Source organism: Lutjanus erythropterus, chromosome 8 (assembly GCF_056507025.1).
Source record: "Lutjanus erythropterus isolate fLutEry1 chromosome 8, fLutEry1.hap2, whole genome shotgun sequence".
Lineage (NCBI taxonomy): Eukaryota > Metazoa > Chordata > Actinopteri > Lutjaniformes > Lutjanidae > Lutjanus > Lutjanus erythropterus.
The window spans coordinates 1,993,890-2,014,296 of record NC_139324.1 but is presented as its reverse complement, the minus strand read 5'-3'; the positions used below and the strand labels follow the sequence as shown (position 1 = coordinate 2,014,296).

The window sequence follows — 20,407 nt, the reverse complement described above, 5'->3', positions numbered from 1 at the left end:
GTGTTGGGCTCAAAAAATCTTTTCAAGTTGCCTTGAAATTTTGAGTTTTCTCAACGTTTTCCTTTCTACAGTGTGTGAATCTCCCTTGGCTTGCTTTGGATGTCAAATCCAAAAGAAGTAATGTCTCTGAGAATGTAATAGTTGCGGCTTCAGACAGATGTTCCTTTTTTTTTTTTTTTTTTTTTTTTTTTTTTTTTTAGTTCTTTTGAGAGTAAAGGTTGCAGCCCTCTGTCCTGGTCTAAGTGAACATGTGCAGTATGAGTATCATCACTCTAGCATGTCTAAAGTGGAGGAATAAGACTTGTTGCAACTGTCCCCTGTTACATCCATCCCTTGTCTACCCTACTGTTGGGCTACTGCTTCTCTAGTATTAGTATGAATGATAAATATATCCTAATAATACTAACAATAATGATAGCAGATGATGGTGATAGTAGCTTATACCCAGCTCTCTTCCTCAGACAAAACACAACGTGTTGAGGCAGCATGTTGTTGTTGACTCAGATAGGCAGGTTGTCCTCCAGAGTCACGTGGTCATCTGAGCTGAGCATCCTTCGCAGATCCAGCAGTCTGCGTGGCGTGTCTTCTCCTTCTTCTAGGTTACGGTATGGACCAGTTTCCCTGCTGCTGCTGCTGCCGTGTCTAATCGCAGCATCTCTTTGCTTCTAGTTTCCCCACCGCTGGACTGCTCTACGAAACCGCAGGTAAGGCGGTCGGAAAGGCTTTAAAAGCGTTAAAACAGCATTGACTTCTGAGTGGGAAACTACGCACAGGCATGAAAATGATGCTGAGTCGCTTTTGCGGGGGGGGGGGGGGGGGGGGCTTGCTGTGCAACAAAGACGTGCATGTGCACGAGCGAAGGAGTCGCAGCATTGAGGTTTCGGCTCGGACTGAGACGTGCAGCCCTGCAAATGAATGCTGAAGAGTGTGTCCTTGCAGGCGGGGTGGGGGTGGGTGGGGGGGTGAGCGTTGCCTTTGGGTGCTGGGCTGCACTGAGACGTCTTCATTGTGAGCAGGTGGAGCAGCTCCGCTCCGGAGGCGGTGGCTTTTTCTGGTTGTAGTATGTTGATAGTCGCTGTTGTGCTGCTGCTGCAGTGTTTCGCCTGCACAATACTGTACTAAAGAGCACTGACTTGTTGTTAGAATAAAAGATCAGAAGCTCTGCGTGTCATCTGTGAGATTCAAGTTCAAACAGAAGCTGGAGGTGGGTAAGGTCACATAGTAATGACTCAGCAACAATCGTCTGCTGGCAGTAAACTAATGGTGCTTCACGGGATTTACAATAAATGAAGGGTTAAAGCAGCTTGTGGAAAGCAGATGGCTGTGATAACCTGACACCTTTCTGCTTCAATGTTTTATAAATAAGGAATTTCAAAATTGAGTGCAAGTATTGATTATTTCACCACTTATGTCTGAGCTAGAAGAGGCAGTGAGTGGGATTTCAAAAGCTGTCTAACTTACAGTACGTCCTCTAACATGGTTATTACTTATTTTATGTATCACAAATATCATGACTGACCCAAAGTGATTAAAGGGTCTGTTCATCCTAAACATTTTCTCTCACATCTAGTGGTAATCTTGTAATGCGTCTTGTTTTTTAATTCTTCGGCTTTCCTCCTACAGAGTGCCTAGTCACGCCCCTTGCTTCAGGTTGCTTCATGGTATCAAAATTCTGAAAAAATATTAACAGTAGACTATGGTGTGAGCCAAATTATTTTTTGATTTTGTTTGAACTGTGCCACAAATTACAAATGTGATATTTGTCAATTTGAAACATTTTTTTAAGTCAAAGTTTCAGTTTGTGGAAAGTTTGTCACAGTTTAGTTTAGTTTTGAGTGAAACTGCTCAGTAAACTACATCTCTTGTCTCACACAATATACATCATCAACTTCCCTTTTGTGACATTCTCTTACCTGAAGGTTTTTCAACGAGCGACTCCTGGTCCTTTTATCAGCTGTGCAGAATGAGTGTGACTACATCCTGGTGCGAAAAAACACAGGTATCATAGCCTCAGCAGCTAATGTTAGCTTTTGGAGGGGGAGATGACGTCACTTACGGGACTTCTGGGTTTGTAGTCTTTTGAATTACGTATCGTCACAGTCTTATACTTCAATAGTTTTATGACAAATTATGACTGTCTTGACTTGAAAAATGATCAACAAACAATTTGTGTGATTGGTGGCACTAGGGCTGAACGATTTTAGGAAAAGATCTAATTGCGATTTTTCTGGCAGATATTGCGATTTCAATTCAATTCACGATTTTCTTCAAATCAAGCTTCAGTGCAATATTCACAATGTACAGGAACATTTACAATCATTATTAATTATTCAAACTAGATATTTGTAAAGGCTTCAAAGAAAAACAACATTAAGAGAAAAACTACTGACTATACTGAAGACAATTCGCACGCATCCGTATAAATAAATAAATTAATAAACACACACACACACACACACACACACACACAGGTCTGGTCCACTCAATAAGTTCCATAGCTTTGATGACGTTTGCTGCATTGTCGATTGTGATGCACGTCTGGTCCTCTTTTTTCAGACCCCAGCTTGACAGACATGCTCCCAATCCCAGGGCAATATTCTCTCCGGTGTGGTCAGTGGGAAAGTTTGCTGTCTGCAGGCAGCGACTTTTCAACTCCAAGTTGTCATTTACGAAATGCACAGTTAAACTAAGATACGGTTCGGTCCTTCTGCTTGACCACATATCAGTAGTCGTGGCGTAATACTACACATTTTTCAGCTCTGTTACCACTTTTTCTTTACACTCTGCATACAGCTGTGGGATGGCAACCTGGTTGAAGTAGGTGCGGGAGGGAATCGCGTATCTTCTGTCCAGCGTGTGGAGGAGGTTTTTAAATACGTCTTTGGTGACCGTGTTAACAGTCACCATGTCCTTGGCAATGTAGCGTGTTATGTCAGTCGTTATCTCTCGGTGTCTTCGGCTGCTCTTGTCATACGGAGTTATACTGGCAAAAGATGCTGTAATTGTAGTCTGTTTGCTACAGTGGGCCTGAGCATCATGTTCACTAGACTTTTCACCGGACTTTTTCGTCATGCACTCCTCATGCAAATGCCTGTGGTGATTTTTCAAATGCCGGTATAAGTTGGTTGTGTTTCCGCTGGATGTTGCAACTTTAGCGCGACAGGTTTTGCACAGTACCTGTTTCTGGTGCACGTCTGCAGCCTCAAACCCGAAATTCTCCCAAATGGCCGACGTGCAGTTTTTCTTTTGACGATTAAATCCCCTAACTCCGCTTCTGGTTTTGCTGAAGCCATTTCAAATCACGTCAATGTTACAAAGCACGGGGTGCACGTTAATACTGATTGGTTAGCGTGACCTGTCCACGAGTAGCCTGCCGCTTCTGATTGGTGAGCTTGGCAGGATGGTAGGGAGACGGCATGTATGTGTAAAATAGTTGACACAACAGATCCTGGGTCAGTCAGGAGCACTGCAAAAAAACGCAGCTTTGGCGATCAGGTGATTGCATTGTCTGAAATCGCAATTTCGATCAGAAAACGATAAATCGTTCAGCCTTAGGTGGCACAATTCAAACGCAATCAAAAGTGAACCTGACTTGTGCCATTCATTACAGTTATTTTTTTTTCCAAATCTGGGTCCCATGGTTGTCCACCAGAAGGAACGTGATTTAGGCACTCAACAATGAATTGAATTTTGTACTTATGAAACTTACAGCATTGAAATTTGACATTTAAAACAGTATTTTCCTAGGTGACTAGTAGTTGTTAGTTTGTCAGTTAGTAAGTCATTAATTGACTTGTCATTACACTTTTATAATATATAATTTATTTTGGGGGGCGTCAAATTACAAGGGGAACAAAGCAAGCCACCAATTAGCCTAAATGCAAATGGAAATCACAGTGATGATACTGAATGTGTCGGAACAACCAGCAAGCAAACATTTTGTTAGTTTATTTCAACACATTATATCATCACACAAATAACTTTCAACTTGTTATACTTTACGTATTAATTACACTTTAATTAACTTAACTGCTTCACACCTCTCCTGTCATTGCCTGAACCCACCGTGTTCATGTCATTCCTGCAGTCAGAGTCCTAGTTGGAGCTGTTGTAAATCACCTCTGTACTGTATGCCCGGCTGTCAAACTGGCCTCCATCGGTCTCACTAACTGAGCTAACTATTTAATGGCAGCTTCTGCACAGTTTTTGTTTTCTCCTGTGACTAACAGATTAATGGAAACTTAGTCAACTCTTCTTACTGACAAACGCTTTGGTTGACTTTGACAAAAAAAGCTAATGTAAGCATGCTAACATGCACCCAATTACAATGCTAACATGCAGCTACTACTACAGAATACTACTTAAAAAGCACTTACATTACTTTCCAAAATACAGAATACAATACCTAAAATATAAAATTACATAAAATATAATACATAGCCAAGGCTAACTGAGCTAATGACAGTTAGAGGTTACCTAAGTTCTTTAAGTAACAAGTAAAACTATCATGAAACTCTGCAAACAACCTCTATACTGTACTGTATTCAGTTGGCTGGATGTGTCCAACTCAAGACAATAGCAGTAGACACTGGAGAAAGATACTGTAACTATAATTGGCAGCAAACACAAAGTAAGCTATACCCGATACTGTAGATGTGGTATTTGGTCATAAACCAGAGTATTGGACAGATGTTGGCACTAGATTAGATGCTCAGGGATCGCCAAAGTTAAAGTTTTACCCCAGATGTTTTTATTCTATCCTTTATATTCTTGTGTACTCTGTGTTTGGTTTAAATAACACCGGACTGCTTCCAGTGACAGTTTGACAAATCTTTGGTTTGAGTCCCATATCTTCTCTTTTATCACCTCTATTGTCTTACCGAATAAACAGTGATAGTGATACTAACATATTTGCTTGTTGCCTGCGTACAGCTGGCTGCAGCCTGGCAACATCATGGCATTGAAGTTTGAGGCCTTTGTAGAACTGTGGGCCACTCTTGTCTCTGAGTTTACTGCCCACTTGTCTCTAAATATAGATTTATGCATCGAGAAATAGCTCATGGCGTGTCTGGAGTGGCTTGATCTGGCCTGGAGTGGTTGTTACTGGGCAAAGACCTGTAAATGACGACCCAGCTGGTTGCCTCTGTTCACACCTTCTGGCCAACAGGACAGCAAAACACTAATTGCTACCTTGTGGTTGATTAAAGCAGTGCAAATACATGAGGGTGCATTAAGTACTGAGCGATATTAGTGGTGCTAGGGATTGATATGTGTGGTTTAACAGGTTAACTGTGGTTTGCAGTAGCACTCCATCCAACACTCTCTCTCTGCACTGTACGTGAAGTCGTGTCCATGTTCTGTCAGTATGTACTGTGAAACTCTGCAAGATGTCTCTGCACTGATGCCAAAACTAATATTGTAGTTAAGTTTTTGGATAAAGTTAATCACTCTCTGGTTTCTGCAGTGCCATAATAATTTCCAGATAATGCAATTTACTAGTTACTAAGAGTAACATCCTGTAAGGCTCAAGAAGAATCATTGAGCAGCCACAGACTCCTGCTGAGGGACAGACCCACAAACATATGCATGAAATATAGAATGTAATACAATAGGAAGACAGTAAACAGAAAAACAGAAAAACAAAAAATAAAATACTGGCACTGGCACATTTAATGGTGTTTGTATACAGAAAGATTATTTTAATGCATCTGATAATTAACATATTCTATTTGACTAGCCTATATGGAAAGTGCATTACTATAGACAAACTTTTAAAGTTCCCATCAATTCAAAAGGGGCAGTTCACCCAAAATGAAAAAAAACAAAACATATTTCCTCCTTGGCTTGTTGTGTCATTTATCCATTTAGATAATTTGGTGCGAGTTGCAGAGTTTTGGAGATATCAGCCGTAGACATGTCTGCCTTCTCTCCAATATAATGGGACTAAATGGCACTCTGCTTGTGGTGCCTAAAATACCAAAAAACAAAACAAAAAAAAACTTTGAAACCAGTGTCTCTTTGCTCAAAGTAATCCACAGACCTTGTTGTGAGCATTTCATGTTTGCAATAGTATCTACTGGAACTACTTTAGTGTCTACTGGAACTACTTTCTTTCTACTAGAAGGAAAGTTGTTTCCACATGAAACTGGAGAAAAGGACAGATATCATCAAAACTCTGCAACTCAACAAAACAATATAGATGGACATGTATTTTTGATTTTGGGGTGAACTGTCCCTTGAAGTGTTTTTATAATGTGTTGCACAATGTGTCACCTACGCCATCTGGTCCAACAATGACAAACAGATGTTTTGTGGGTATTCCTGGGTATTTTTAATGGGTTTCAGAGTTGTGAAATGATTTGAAACTGCTGATGACTCATCCTGCACCCAGGCATTGCTAAATTTGGAAAGACAGCTTTACTCGTTGTTAAAGTAAATTGGATAGCTAGCAGCCATTAAATTTGTTAGCAATGACTTAGAACCAGGTGCTGGAAACCAAAGCCAGAAAAAAAACCTTGGTACTTGTAGCCCATTCCCTGTTATCAGACTGGCCTCTGTTGATCTCTGTGACTGTTTTGGTCCCACTCTGGCCCTGTTAGCTTGGAGCGCTCAGTCCCAGAAGTGTCCATTGACCACTTTAGCTGGGCAGCGCTATTGGCTACTGTAATTGCCAGTCTGTGTCTGCATCAAGTCCCTCCCTAGCTGCCCGTTTTACAGGAAACATGCTACCAACAAGCACGCTGCTGGCTGTTTCATGGGAAAAAGATATGCAATCCCTGCATTGGGATCAACATAAAAATACAGGTTTAAAACAAGAATGACTGTAAAGCAGTCTACTGAGCTGAAGATGAATAGTGATACTCAGTAATGTCTGTTATTCATTGCTGCTTTCAGACTGTTTGGAAGTCCGCCTCAGTTGATTGATTCCCTATAGCCATCTGGGGGCCACACGGCACATACAAGTTTGGCTTCTGTAGTCTAATTTGTAAAGTGCTGCACCAAAGCAACAGGCCATTAGAGACAAAGATTATTAAATGACGTGAACAAACACCAGGCAGCTGAAAAATAACCACACAAACATCTGTGCATCTGGGCGCATTAATCTGTGAATTACACTTCAACCTCCTTTTTGCTTCTGTCTATGTCTCTCAGAGATATTAGCTTTCTTTCCAAAGGCCTGGCAAAAATGGCATTTCATTTAAAATGCATTTTGGCTTCTGATATAATTTGATACAGCAGAGCATGACTGCAGTTATTTTTGTTTGTTTCAGTGGGAAAGAAAAAAGAAATAAAGAAAAGAAAAGAAGGAATGAAAACTTTATTCCTGATAGTCAGGTAAATGAGTTAAGGCTGTAACATTTTCACATTGAAATGTCTAAAAACTCTAGACATATATATTTGTTGAGTTGTGTACTCCTAAATGTCTCCAACAATGGTTAAACCCAGAGAAACCTGTAATTTATGCAAGATAAAGGTGTGTTTCCTTCTGTTTGTTGCTATAACTTCTGGGAAACCGTGGAATATGTCAGAGAATGAGGAAGGAAGTCGTCTTACGTGATTAAACATAACATGAATAAGACTTTAATACTTCACCTCATCTGTGAACAATGAAGAAAACAACTCCTGTTATCCCATGTTACTTCATGACATCATCAAACTGTGTTTTTTTGTAACCTAAAACTGCATATCTTCATATTTTTGATGGTTGTGTTTTGATGGTTGACATTACACTGGGCTTTGGAAAATTGTAATTGGCCATTTTCAAGAAAGCAATCAACAAAATAATACAAATGAAAATGATCATTATTTGCAGGCCTAAAGCTTGAGGTCCCTATCAAAACTATTATAAGTTTTGTTTTTTATGTGTCTTTTCTTTCTTACTGTTAATACAAACACTCAATTTAAGTACAAGTACTTGAGTGTATACTTTTCATCTCAGTTAATTGGCTCATTTCAGCCCTGATAGTGCCTCATTCCTCTTCATCTTCACCTCTCAAACCTTGTTGACAAGTCAAGGCAACACAGAATTTGAAGGCAGCTGCCTTTAAATTCTGGATAGAAGTATTCTTAAAGTCAAATGCTTAACAGTTCACACAGTAATCGAATCAAATTAAAAGCCTGACTACAAATACGCCCTGACTGATATTAGATTTTTACAACCATTGCAGATACAGATATCAGTAAATATAATAATTCTGATATTGATATATAGCGGCTGATATCTTTATTTGTGTATAAAAAATCCAAAATAACATCAGGTCTTTTTAAAAATTCTAAACACAAAAAACAGAACAAATAAAACAACTTGAAGTAAGAAAAAGGATGAAATATACATGAAATGCTGCATATAAAACTAAGAAAATGAATAAAAACAATCCGCAAAATATGCCTTTGCCCACTTACTCATTATATCCACAACTACTGAGCTCATCAGTAATATCTTCAGTGTTAGCTGTTTCTTTGTAGTAGTAGAGAATCAGGTCATGAGTGTGCGTTCAGTCTTGCCCACGTTGTCGCACATTTGGGCCAGTATTTCTTTTCTGCAATGAAATAAGTGGTTGATTACTTTAAGGAGGTCTGAATGGAGTCACCTTCAACATGTATGGAGCCCCATCTTTCACCAGAGGTTTTGTTTTCCTTTTTTTTTATTGTGTGTGTGTCTTTTGGCATTCCTCAGCTGCTCCCGCCCCCACCCCACTATCGATGTCTGTCACTTCTGTTTGTCAGGGTCCTCTTCACACATTCAAAGGGCGAGCCATTCAGGGCTCTCTGATTACATGGCTGGTATGAAGGGGGTGGGACATTCAATATTACCGTCGCAGGGAGTTAAGTGGTGGTGGGCCGGGCAGGAGGTGGGTCAGCTTTGGCCAAGGTGACTACACGCTCCACCTGTGGCCAATCAGGATGACACACTGGCCCTTCAGACACAATGGAACATGTGTAGGGGGTATATTTTCACAAAGCACTTTGAAACAGCACAAATGCTGCTTTGAAAAGGCGTGAGGTGGTGAGAGTCGCTCAGAATGGATTATTCTGTGGCTGTGCAGGCTTTGGTACATGAGTAGGCTGCTTATTGAGCTGTCAATGCACACATCACTTACTTTGGAATATGCAGGCTATTATTGGTTTAACTAGTAAGACAATTCAGCAAAAGATTATGAATGCTTCATTTTTGATGCATCAGTTGACTGAATAATAATAAATAAGGATATAATGATAGCAAAACTCACGGTAAGACCACAATTAAAAAGACAATGATGCAATATTTATTATAAGTATATTTATAAAATCCTTTTTTAAATAATAGATCTGATGAGCACAGCATTTTTGTTCATCCAAAATGTGTTTTTCCTTTGAATTTTAAGTGTCTCTGCTTTCCTTCTTCTTGTAAGGAGTTCTGAAAATTGATGTGATTAAAGTATAGTAGGACAGGGGTTGAAGTAACTAATTACAAATACTGTAATTGACTTTTTGGGTATATGTACTTTTACAAGTAGATTTGCATGTCTGTACTTTTTCTCCTACTTATGTATGCATTACAGGATGTAATCTACTTAGTTACTTTTAAAATCCTGGTTGAGTGCTGAGCACAATTTGAATTAATATCCAAACTGCATTTTAGTAGCCAATCATGTGATCTGATAGCAAACAGGCCAATGAAAACAATGAAACACAAATGAAAAACAAAACAAAATATTTTGACATTGTTTTGTCTGGCAGAGCTATTTCTTGAAAAAAAAGAAGAGAAATAAAATGTAAATGAGGAAATAAACATTTGTTTTTTATCTCATAAATTACTGATGATTAATTGATTGTCAGTGTTTTCTACTATTTGTTAAGAAAATGTACCAAATTTACAACTCTAGTTTGGTGAAGTGACATCAATAGTTAAAAGTAACTGAGTACTTTTTGAGACCAATACTTTGTACTTTTACTTAAGTATTTTTTAACACCAGTACTTTTACTTGTAATTGAGTAATGTTTTAGCAATGTAACAGTACTTGTACTTGAGTACAGATTTTCAGTACTCTTTCCACCACTGGTGATGCAAAAGGTTACCAAAGAAAAATGAAGTCTGAAGTGCAAAACTGACATCCACAAGTTCCTAACAACCAATTAAGGGGCGTGGTTAAAATGTGGGGGCGGGGCTAACTGGGACCATGAAATAGGAACTTGCTCCTGAGTGTAATATGCCTCCCACAACAAACAATTCATGAATTTGGTCATTGTACATGAATCCATTTAGAAGTTACGTCCCTTTTTTTTAATAGGCCACTCCCCAAAATAATTAAATAAAATAATTAATAGTTTTGAAGTTACAGGTTTTTCTTAACATACTTTTTTTGGTTGTGAGTCATACTACTGAGTGTTTTACTTTATTGTGGTATGTCATTTTGTAAATACACGTTTTACTTCATTTTATTTTATTCTTTTTTATTATATTATTGTATATTTATCTTATTATTCTTGTTCTATTTTTGTTACTTAACTTACTCTTTAATGGAGCTTCTCAGCAAAAGGTTTTCACGTTTGTACTTGTATTACCTGTGACAATAAACATCGTGTATCTTGATTCTTTAATCAAAAGGATCATAAGACCTGTTTCCACTAATGTTTTTTTTTTCTGAAAAATGAGGGACACCATGTGACTATAGACTAAATTTAGTGTGACTAAACTACAAGGAGTTATATCAAATGTTTTTGTACCATTGGATTCAAAACCTCTTCATTTGACATAATTTGGGATTTGATCCAGTGTAAAACTGAAATTTAGTGTGAATTTTAAACTTACTGTTGTGACTCTTGGTGGGGAATTTTAAAAGAATATCAACGTTGTCTACCAGCTAAGGCATGATAGCTATGTGAAATTCAATAAAATTATGATGTGAAGTGTAGCCATGTCTTCACAGTTTTTTCAGCTTCTAAAAAACAGAAGTCTGTGGGGCTTTTCCTTAACAAACTATATATAGTGGTTAGTCATTAATACTAATGCAGAAGCACCATTGTTGCATGTCAGATTGTTGATTGGTTTCTGTCTTGCATCATAAAATCTTGCACAACAACTGGACTTTGATTTCCTGGATTATACACAAGATAAAGCGACAAGAGCCCAGACCTGCCTTTTTAAAGAACAAACAAACCTTGAAATAAAATATTTCAGGAGTGGATGACTATAAAACGGCTCTGTGGGTTGCAGAAGAGCGTAATGGTGCCACATTGTGCTCTTCTTGTGCTCAAGAGATAACCCCAAACTGTTCTGTATATCCATATCAACAGCGTACTTTTATTTGTGCAGCGCCTTGTACATAATGTGAGCTGTGAGCCAGCAGTAAAAGTCTCACAGGGAGTGAATGAGTCAGCTGAATCAAACTGAGACAGATGTAGAGCCTCTTTTTGCGACAGTGGGAAAACAGCAGCTTCAAACAGGGTGGGTCACTCTGGAATTATCTGCCATATTTTCTCAATTCCCATGACTACTTTTTGTCAACAATACCTTATATGCACATAATGTTTCTAATATTGGCTTTTGGTTTGTCACCTCATTGTAAGCCCTGTTCTAACTTAATTATGAGCTTAATAAAAGCCTTCACAAAAAAACTGAACCCTAGACACACACATAATTCATGAAATTACACTGTGTGCTTTATATCACCACTTAAAAGGATAGTTCACTCAAAAATGAAAATTCAGTCATTATTTATTTACCTAGATATTTACCTGCTGACTGAAGGTCGGGTTTAGTTTTTTAGTGAATGGTGACCAGTTTTCAAATATAAATAGAACAACAGAATAAAAACATAAATGCCTCCATACTGCTTTTCTGGCATAAGCCAGCATGTCCACCATGTTTTTAGCCTGAATCTTCACTGTAGATCCTTACACACGCACACTGTCTGAACTGTGTGTGTGTGTTGTGACGGTATGCAAATGGCATGTCAGGACCTCAGGAGACTTGGATTATGCTAGAGAAGCTGTATGGAGACATATGTTTGTTTTTTTCAGTTGTTTTTCACATTTGAAAAGTGGTCATCATTCACTGCTATTGTTTGGGAGATTCTGAAACACTGTTTTCCTGTGAAAATCCAGCAGAGTTTTGCTAAAAAGTGTTTACTAAAAAACGTAAACCCGACCCTCAATCGCCATGAGGGTGAGTAGATAATGACTGAATTTTCATTTTTGGGTGAACTATCCCTTTAACCAGTAACGGTATAATGTACAAAATAACAATATGAGTAGTGAGATAAGATAATATAAGATATCCCTTTATCCAGCATCAATAAAAATATATAAAAAAACAGAATATAAAAATCTAAGCTAGAGGAAATATAAAAAAATAAACAATTTAAACAGAGGAAACTGAAAAATAAAAATAGAAACAGTATGTACAATAGAAAGACTGAGCAACTGAATTTACACTATTGCACAGAGCAAATATACTGCACACAATGATGATAATATAGGTGATTATTGCATAAATACAGAGTAATGCCTGCTCTTCAGAGAGGGACCACAGAGCAATACATTCAGATATTCCTTGTTTGGTCTCTTTAACCATCCTTGCAAGATGGAAACACTGCAAATTGACTGAAATTCTGAGACTAACAGTGAATGACTAGATATTTACTGGAGTAAATGGCAATTGTCTGGCTCAGCCTCTCCTACACTGCCTAGAATTATTAAAAACCAACAATCCTTGGCATGTTTATATGGACGAGAGGCACCTGCTTTCCTCCACGTTGAAACAAAAATAATCAGCGCTGTCCATTTTGGCATCATCAGGATAACTGAGCGGTCTCAAGGTGCTTTCTCTTGTTTGTTTATTTGCGTATTTGTGCTACAAAAGTTTTTCAGATTAGACTGATGAAGTCTGTCGTCACTCCCAGCTCATCCGTGTGGCAGCCTGGTCAGGGGCCCCACTGTGTCAAACTATGTATGACGGTGTTGGTACACCTAGAGCGTCATTTCTGGAGACGTCCATCTGGCGCTGTGTTTTAATGTGCCGTTGAAGCCATGTGATGTAGTATAAAGAGTGAGAAAGTCTGTGTATGGAGGAGGTGGCATGGATAAAAGGGTCAAACAAACACAGGACCTTTACCCAGGAGAACTAGGTACATATATGTAAGTTACATTACATGACATAGTTAAGTTATGTAACATCAGTAAGTTCCATTATGCATTAGATCTGTAACAATTAAATGATTAATCAATTATTAAATTTTTCGCCTAACTATTTTGAAAATCGATTAATTGGTTTGAGTAATTTAAAAAAATATATAAATGAATAAATAAAAATCTGTGTTTTCAGCTTCTTCAACCTTCATCAGGTTCTGAGGAAAACACAGGAAACAAACACAAACATCAACTTAAGCTTTGGGCAACACTTTAAACCATTTATTGACATATTAAAACACAGACTGTTACCAATTAATTGAGAAAATAACTGACCAATTAAACAATTGATTTAACAAAAATAATAGTTAGATGCAGCCCTATTATGCATGTTGACTGACTGACATGAATATACTTATTTTAAACAAAAACATGTTTTTTTTTGTTTGTTTTTTTTGTTTTTTTTTAAACCTAACCAAGTCATTATTAGGGATGTTCCTGGCAACTAATTTCCCTGTTCAGTTCAGTTCAGACTAGTCAACGAGTCTAACAGTAAAAAATCACTCTGAACGCAGTTAAAATTGAGCACAGTTTATTAATTGATAAAGTTAAACGCTGTCTGAAAAAATACTGTGTATTAAGAGCTGTTTGAAGTCATTAATCACAGTCTAGAATCACCAAATCATATTTTAAATGCTGCTAAAATGTGTGCCACTTTGCATTGTGCAATACAAACATTATACATTAACCTGCAAAACATGACAACAACTCACTAAATACTTCACCTTTTCAGACCAAAGAGAATGACAATGTTGGCAAGTAAACACCCTGGAGTTGACATTGGCTGCCAGCTTGCTACACAGTGTGGCTAACATTAGCAGTGCTAGCAGCAACAGCTGCTCTGCTTACAGGTTAATGTTCGTGTCAGTGCTGAATGTGGTCACATGTTGCACTAGTCGAGTGATTATATACCAGTTTATTCTGTCACAGTCTACATTCAACATTATTTCCATTTTCTAGATTAAAAACTGCCAAACCACGCTGGTTTTATGAGCTGTCATCTGTCTGACTTTGCTGATATAAACATCCACGGTTGCCTGGGCCCTTGGGGCGTAAGTGCTTACAGTGAAAGGGGCTGCTGTCTGATTGGGCCACAGCCCTATCTAGTGGCAGGCGGCTGCATAACACCTTAGGCAACAGTTAACTGGCATGAAAGAAATATTGATAAATGGTTTAACTGACTAGTATTTCTGGTTCTGACCAGCGAGGGTGATGATGTTTGTAGTCGAATATTCACACACATCCCGAGTCACTATGTGCCTTTATTTTGAGAATCTACCCAGATGTGACCCTAATTATTATGACGACACAATTGCCAACAAAACATATTATGTTATGACACATGGTGAGTTTTCAAAGGCTTAGACTCTGGTCTCGAAGGTAAAGTTAAGATGAGTATTTCACGAGATAGTTCATTCATTAATGAGACTTGATTCTTGACTTGATTCTGATTCTGTTTGCTGTTAGCAAAAAAAAAAAATTAAGAATGAATCTGCCTGCGACAGTGAGTTAAGTGATTTGATGGCATCATGATATGAAACAGCGTTTCTCACTTGGAAAAACAGCTGATCCAGTGAACGCTGTGGAAGGGCTATCTAATAGTCAATCAGCATCAAAGGATCAATGCTATTATCAAGCGTTGTGAGTGTGGGTAGGGGCAATTTGCAAAACTGGACAGGTGTAGGACTCTTCTGTGATCATTTGGAGTTTTTGCAGTGCATTGTGTGTTCTTAGATACTGTTCAACAGTTCATATCAGACTTGTAACTTTGTTTCTCCTGTTCACTCTCCTACAGGTTATGCCACCCCAAAGGCTTCCTGGATCCCCAACCGTGAAAGAGAAAGGCTGATCCCCCTCCTCCCCCAAGTTCCTGCTGCTCTGCACCCCATCTTTCCCCACCTTCCCCCTCCTGCTTACAACCCCACCCGACTCCCACACCGGACCCTGCCACCCCTATCATCGTCATCATTTACATCCAGTCACACCTTCCACCCCACAAGTCCTTCCCGACAGCAGCTCCATACCCAGCCTCTCTGTTCAGTTTTATTCCAGCCACACTAGCCGCCTCCCTGCAGGCCCCTGCCTTCGTCATAGAGCTATTCTTCACCCACTGGCTGCACGCCAGGCCCCATGGCTACAGGAGGTCATGCCCCAGAGATAGATGTGTTGATCAACCTACAGCAGGTGAGAATTACATGTGAAAATGTAATTTTAGTAACAAAAAAATATTTAGCTTACTTTCATTTCCAGTGATATGAAGTGTTGAAATCTGCTTTTTAAAGTTATTCCTTCATTCCATTTTGAAACACCGACATGTGAATTGCAGCTCTAATATCAAAAGTTGAACCTTATTTTTTAAGACTCCAAATGTTCCTCTTGTTTTATCCAGAACTATTCAGTTCAAGCCTGGGGAGATTCTGTTGCCTTTTGGCCATCCAGCCCAGTGCTTTGAATGGCAAAATAACCTTGTGAAAAAGCCAACAGCTTTCAGTTTGATTTGAATTGCCCTAATTAGACCCAAGAGCTCTCCCAAGCAAGTGATTACGAGCAGTGGCAGAGTCCCTGTGGCAAGTGAGGTGGCGTGCCGTGCTTTGTGTGTGTGTGTGTGCTTTGGATTAGTTAGTCCTGTTGACTTCATTCATGGATTTTGTGTTGAATGTAGAGTGCATTCCTTGTTGTGTTTTAAATTTACAAAATCAGTGAACATGTACATATTTCAAAGAATAATTGGGCATTTTGGGTAAATCACTTTCTTGCTGAGAGTTAGATGAGAATATTCATGCTATGTCTGTGTTAAATATAGACTTAGACCCTTGAGGTATTTACGTAGCTTAGTTTAGCATAAAGATCGTAAACAAAAATACCAAGCAGCAGCTCCAAAGCTTTCTAATTAACACCATGTGTCTCATGTGGTATAGGTCATGACAGCCGGACTGATGTTATATATATATGTGTGTGCATGTACCTCATCATGAAAAAAATATGGCCCTGGAGACTCCTACTGTAGCAAGAACTACCACATCTGTCTGTCTTTGTGTTGTTCTGGTATCGATATTTGTACTGGAAAATGCCCGCGATACTGCCAACAAAGCTGGTATTGGTATTGGCAAGTATTCAAGCACTGATCCAATACCATTTAATTTATTATCCCCAGGATGGCTAAGTCATACTCTATACCATTCATTCTTCTCAGGCCCTACAAAGGTAATAGCAAACATATTGCATCTAGTATTGGATCGGGAGTTGGTATCAAGTGATACACAAAATTCAGGTATCAGAATCAGTTTGTATCAGAACTTCTATCTATGCGTGGGCACATTTTGTCCGTGCAATAGCACCACAACTGTGGAAGAAGCAGTTACAAAACAGGAGCGGGTTGCACCAACCAATCTTTACCAAGGCTGATCTAAAGTGTTATGTTGGTCTTAGTTAAGACTAGTCTTTAGAATGAATTTAACATTGGTTGCACCAACCAGACTTAATCCTAGTCTTAACTATTCCCAGTCTTGTGAATGCCCATAAAACTATGGCTGTTGCTTAGCAGTGTGTGTTGCTAGGCTACATTGTTGATATTCTGCTGTCTTGCTGATTGGTAGCTCATCTTTTCTAATTTTGGAGGATCAAAGATAAAGAAAAGGCAATTTCATCTGGCATTGAGGTAAAAAAAAATACTAGCTGACTGAAGCAGTCTAATGTAGTCTAATAGTAAATAAAAAGCAGTCAACTTGGAGAGAAATAGCAAAAGACATAAATAGTTGTTCAGGTAAAATAGATTTCACCATTGAAAAATACTATTTGCACCCAGGGTGTAAATAGCCACCATGGGTATTTTGGCTATACTGAACCAGCCACATTGGTTGTGGTGGATGGGTGGGCTATACCAACTCATCCCCCACAACCTCTTGGGGGTTGGGTATGATTTGACAAATAGCTGCCGTGCGTATTTGTACCTGGGTGCAAATAGACGCTACCCTGGTATACCATAATACCTTGATACTGCCCAAGTCGGGTATAGTCACCTGAAAATAAGAATCATTGTGTTTTCATTACCCTAGAATAAGCTTTTCATGTCTATGTCGATCCATAGAGTCTACTATGTTGCGCTGCCATGTTTCTACAGCGAGCTAGCCCAGCAGGGACAAACAAAGCACTGGGTGGTACAGCCTTTCACGTTTTGCACAAGTTTCACAGCCACCATAGGTCCTACCGCAGGCTTGAAAGGGGAAAGTACAATGACGCATTTGCAATCTGCAAGCTCACCATTAGATGGCACTGAATCCTACACAGGTCCTTTAAAATTTGAATTCAAGAAGAAAAGAAGAATATTGAAATGCTATCTTGGTTATAACAGCAAACAGGAGATACTTTTGTGAGGTTTGTGCTGAATTCATTCCGAAAGTCCATTTTTTGTATGGAAGAAAAATTATATGATTTATCCTTTTATCCTTTTCAGATAGCGGTGCTGGTTTGCAGTGTGGGGCGTGGAACTAAGGGAAGTGAAGGAGGGGTAATAGTTCATTTTGGAAAGTGACTGTCATCTCAGGGATGGAAAAATGGATATGCAAATATGAACTGCTGAGAAGTGGAGGAGGGTGGGACTTCGCAGGAGAAAAACTACTGTGCCAAATATGTGAAGAGAGAAATCTGGACAATGAGTGTGTTACTATGTTAGCTTGTACAATGGAGTCGTGCTCAATGAGCCAGTAAAAAAAAAAAAGTCCTTTATAGGCACAGCAGGTTTAGTAATGCTTGCCGTGTGGCTGAAAGCTTGAGATTGAGAAGTGAAGTGAGAAAAAAAGACTTCATGAGCTTGTTTGACAGACTGCTGTAAGAAAATGCTTTGTGCCTGTGTTAACTCATTTGTTAGCTGCAAATTCTCTAACACCCATTTCACATTTTCACACCAATCAGCTGCCAAATAGTCTGTTCATTATAGGCCGGTGAACAATGCCAGAGGATCAGGTAAAATGTACATGCTGAAACACAAAATATTTGTTGGATGCTGCGTTTTCTGTTTCCAAAATCGTGCATTATCTTGGCTGGATGTGGTATTTCAAAGGGAAGCATTTGGCTGTAACTGTTCTTTCTCTAACCCTCAGGCTAGTGCTGCCCTTTGAAACAGCTTGTGTGTCATGAATGTCAAAAAACAAAGGGCCTGTTTTAATTCTTTCAAATGGGTTTTTGATATTGTTGTAATGCTGATATTATTCAAAAAGACTGTGAGAACTCAAGTAAGCTCTGCCTATTGTTTTAACATAAATTTGACATACAGATATAGCTGAACAGTTCTGGTAATATATGGCCACAATTTTGGCATTTTTATTATGTATTTAGTAAAAATACAGACACCAAGATGTGGCAAAGAAGAATTTATCCACATATCTTTCATGAATTCATATTTATAGAAGCTTGTTGATATAGCAGGTCTAGCTGACAAACTACTGTAGGTGATGAGCTGGCCACTAACAAGCTGGCCTGTATTTTTTAATAAGCTATGATAGCTTTCTCTGGAACTGGTGAATGAAACCAATCAAAGTGTCATCTCCTATTTCCTTTAAGAGTCAGGTATGCCTGCCTCTGGAGTATCGCTGTTTAAAGGACTGATTCAGCAAGTTGGGGAACCGAACAAAAATGCTTAAAGACTGACCCACATATAGTGATTCAGGCACTGCGGTTAATCCATGGGTCAGGCGGGCGGGTGTCATAAAAACATTATAATTAACAGTAGACTGGCCGCAGGTGGGTGGAATAGGATGGAGCGTCTCCTCTTGTCCTAACTGCAAGTACACATCACAGATGATCCGAGGCACAGAAAGATGACTGCTGTGACATTACAGCGCACATGGAAACTGTATGTTAATTAACTGAAAGCAGCTTCTCTAAACGTAGATTGGTAAGGAAAGCACTCAGACATCATGAAAGCCAGCACTGCCTAACATTATTTACCACGGTTGAATCATCAGAAAGGCTACTTTCAGTTTCATTTCCATGCATGCAGCAATGTCACTGCAGAAAATATCTTTATAATTTAAGCGGCAAAATCAAAAATTGTAATTTATAAATTAGACAGAACAGAAGAAACTCTCTTGATGAAACAGGAAATTGTTTATTAGACAGCTCTGATGAAAAGTCTTGGTTTATTTGGAGGATGGCTGCTTTACTCTAAACAGTTTCACTGTATGACACATCACTTACACGACGTGGGCACTGGGCCAGAAGACAACAGCATTGGTCTGACAATAGCAATGACAGCTGCGCTGCACGGTGCGCCGCTTTGCTCTGAAGACTGGTGATTGGTGATGCTGCTTTGCCCTCATCGTTCTCTGTTAAGTTTGCTGCAAGTGATGTAATGTAGAGCTGCACGATATATTGTTTGAGCATTGTCATCGCAATGTATGTGTGCGCAATAGTCACATCGCAGGTCCTGCGATGTAGGAGGCAAACGTGTTCTCATCTAATTTCAAGGGTACCTGACACACAGTGATCCACCAATCACAATCATTCTTAATCAGTTTGCCAAAGCGTACCACGCCCCTGCATATGGAGGGAGTCGCTGGTAACAACATTGAAAAATGAGCAACGAACAAGAGAAAATCAGCGAAAACGAAGACTTGGTGCCAAAAAGAAAAGTAACGTCAGTTATCTGCAATTATTTCAGCTACAAGAAGGATGATATTGACCAAACACGTGTTCTGTGTCGATAGTGCCTTGCACCTGTTGCCACAACGAGAGGTAACACAACTAATTTGTTTGACCATTTTCGTTGGCACCACACAGCTCAGTACGACAAATGCGAAGCCAGATCTGAATCGGGCCACATGTGAGCATCATAGTTTTACTGTCACTGTTACTTTTGTATAAGTTATAATACTCAACATCTCAATGCAGAGTTGCAGTGAACAGACAGGACAGATGCTGCTGTGTGCAGCTCATCTCTGTGAAGAGCGACTGATTTAAAAGCTGCACATTGTCTTGAGTGAAATCCAGACCATAACTTTTTTCACTGATGTAACTCTGCTATCACCAAAGAAACAGATCATAAAACTTTGATGTTCATTGAAACTTTGTTGATATCAGCTGTCTTAACTTCTACACAGCTCCTCTCTGCTCACCGGTGCAGCTCTGTCTCAACCCGTCTGTGACACAGTGTGTCTGCTGATTGACCATGACGTCTAACCAATCAGATGTGCTGCTGTAGGCGGGACATTGAACCAGACTACAGAGCGTAGTTGTGTAT

At 39.1% G+C, this 20,407-nt stretch overlaps 1 protein-coding gene across 1 annotated transcript in view; it reads left to right on the top strand.

Moving 5' to 3' along the window:
• Window positions 1–504: 504 nt before the first annotated feature.
• slc4a3 (solute carrier family 4 member 3) overlaps window positions 505–20,407 on the top strand; it is a 101,782-nt gene continuing 81,879 nt past the window's right edge. Inside the window, exons 1-2 of the mRNA XM_084724231.1 lie at window positions 505–704; window positions 14,966–15,354. Coding sequence (XP_084580357.1) covers window positions 15,301–15,354 — 54 coding nt within the window. The 5' untranslated portion in view covers window positions 505–704; window positions 14,966–15,300. The remainder of the gene's footprint in view (window positions 705–14,965; window positions 15,355–20,407) is intronic.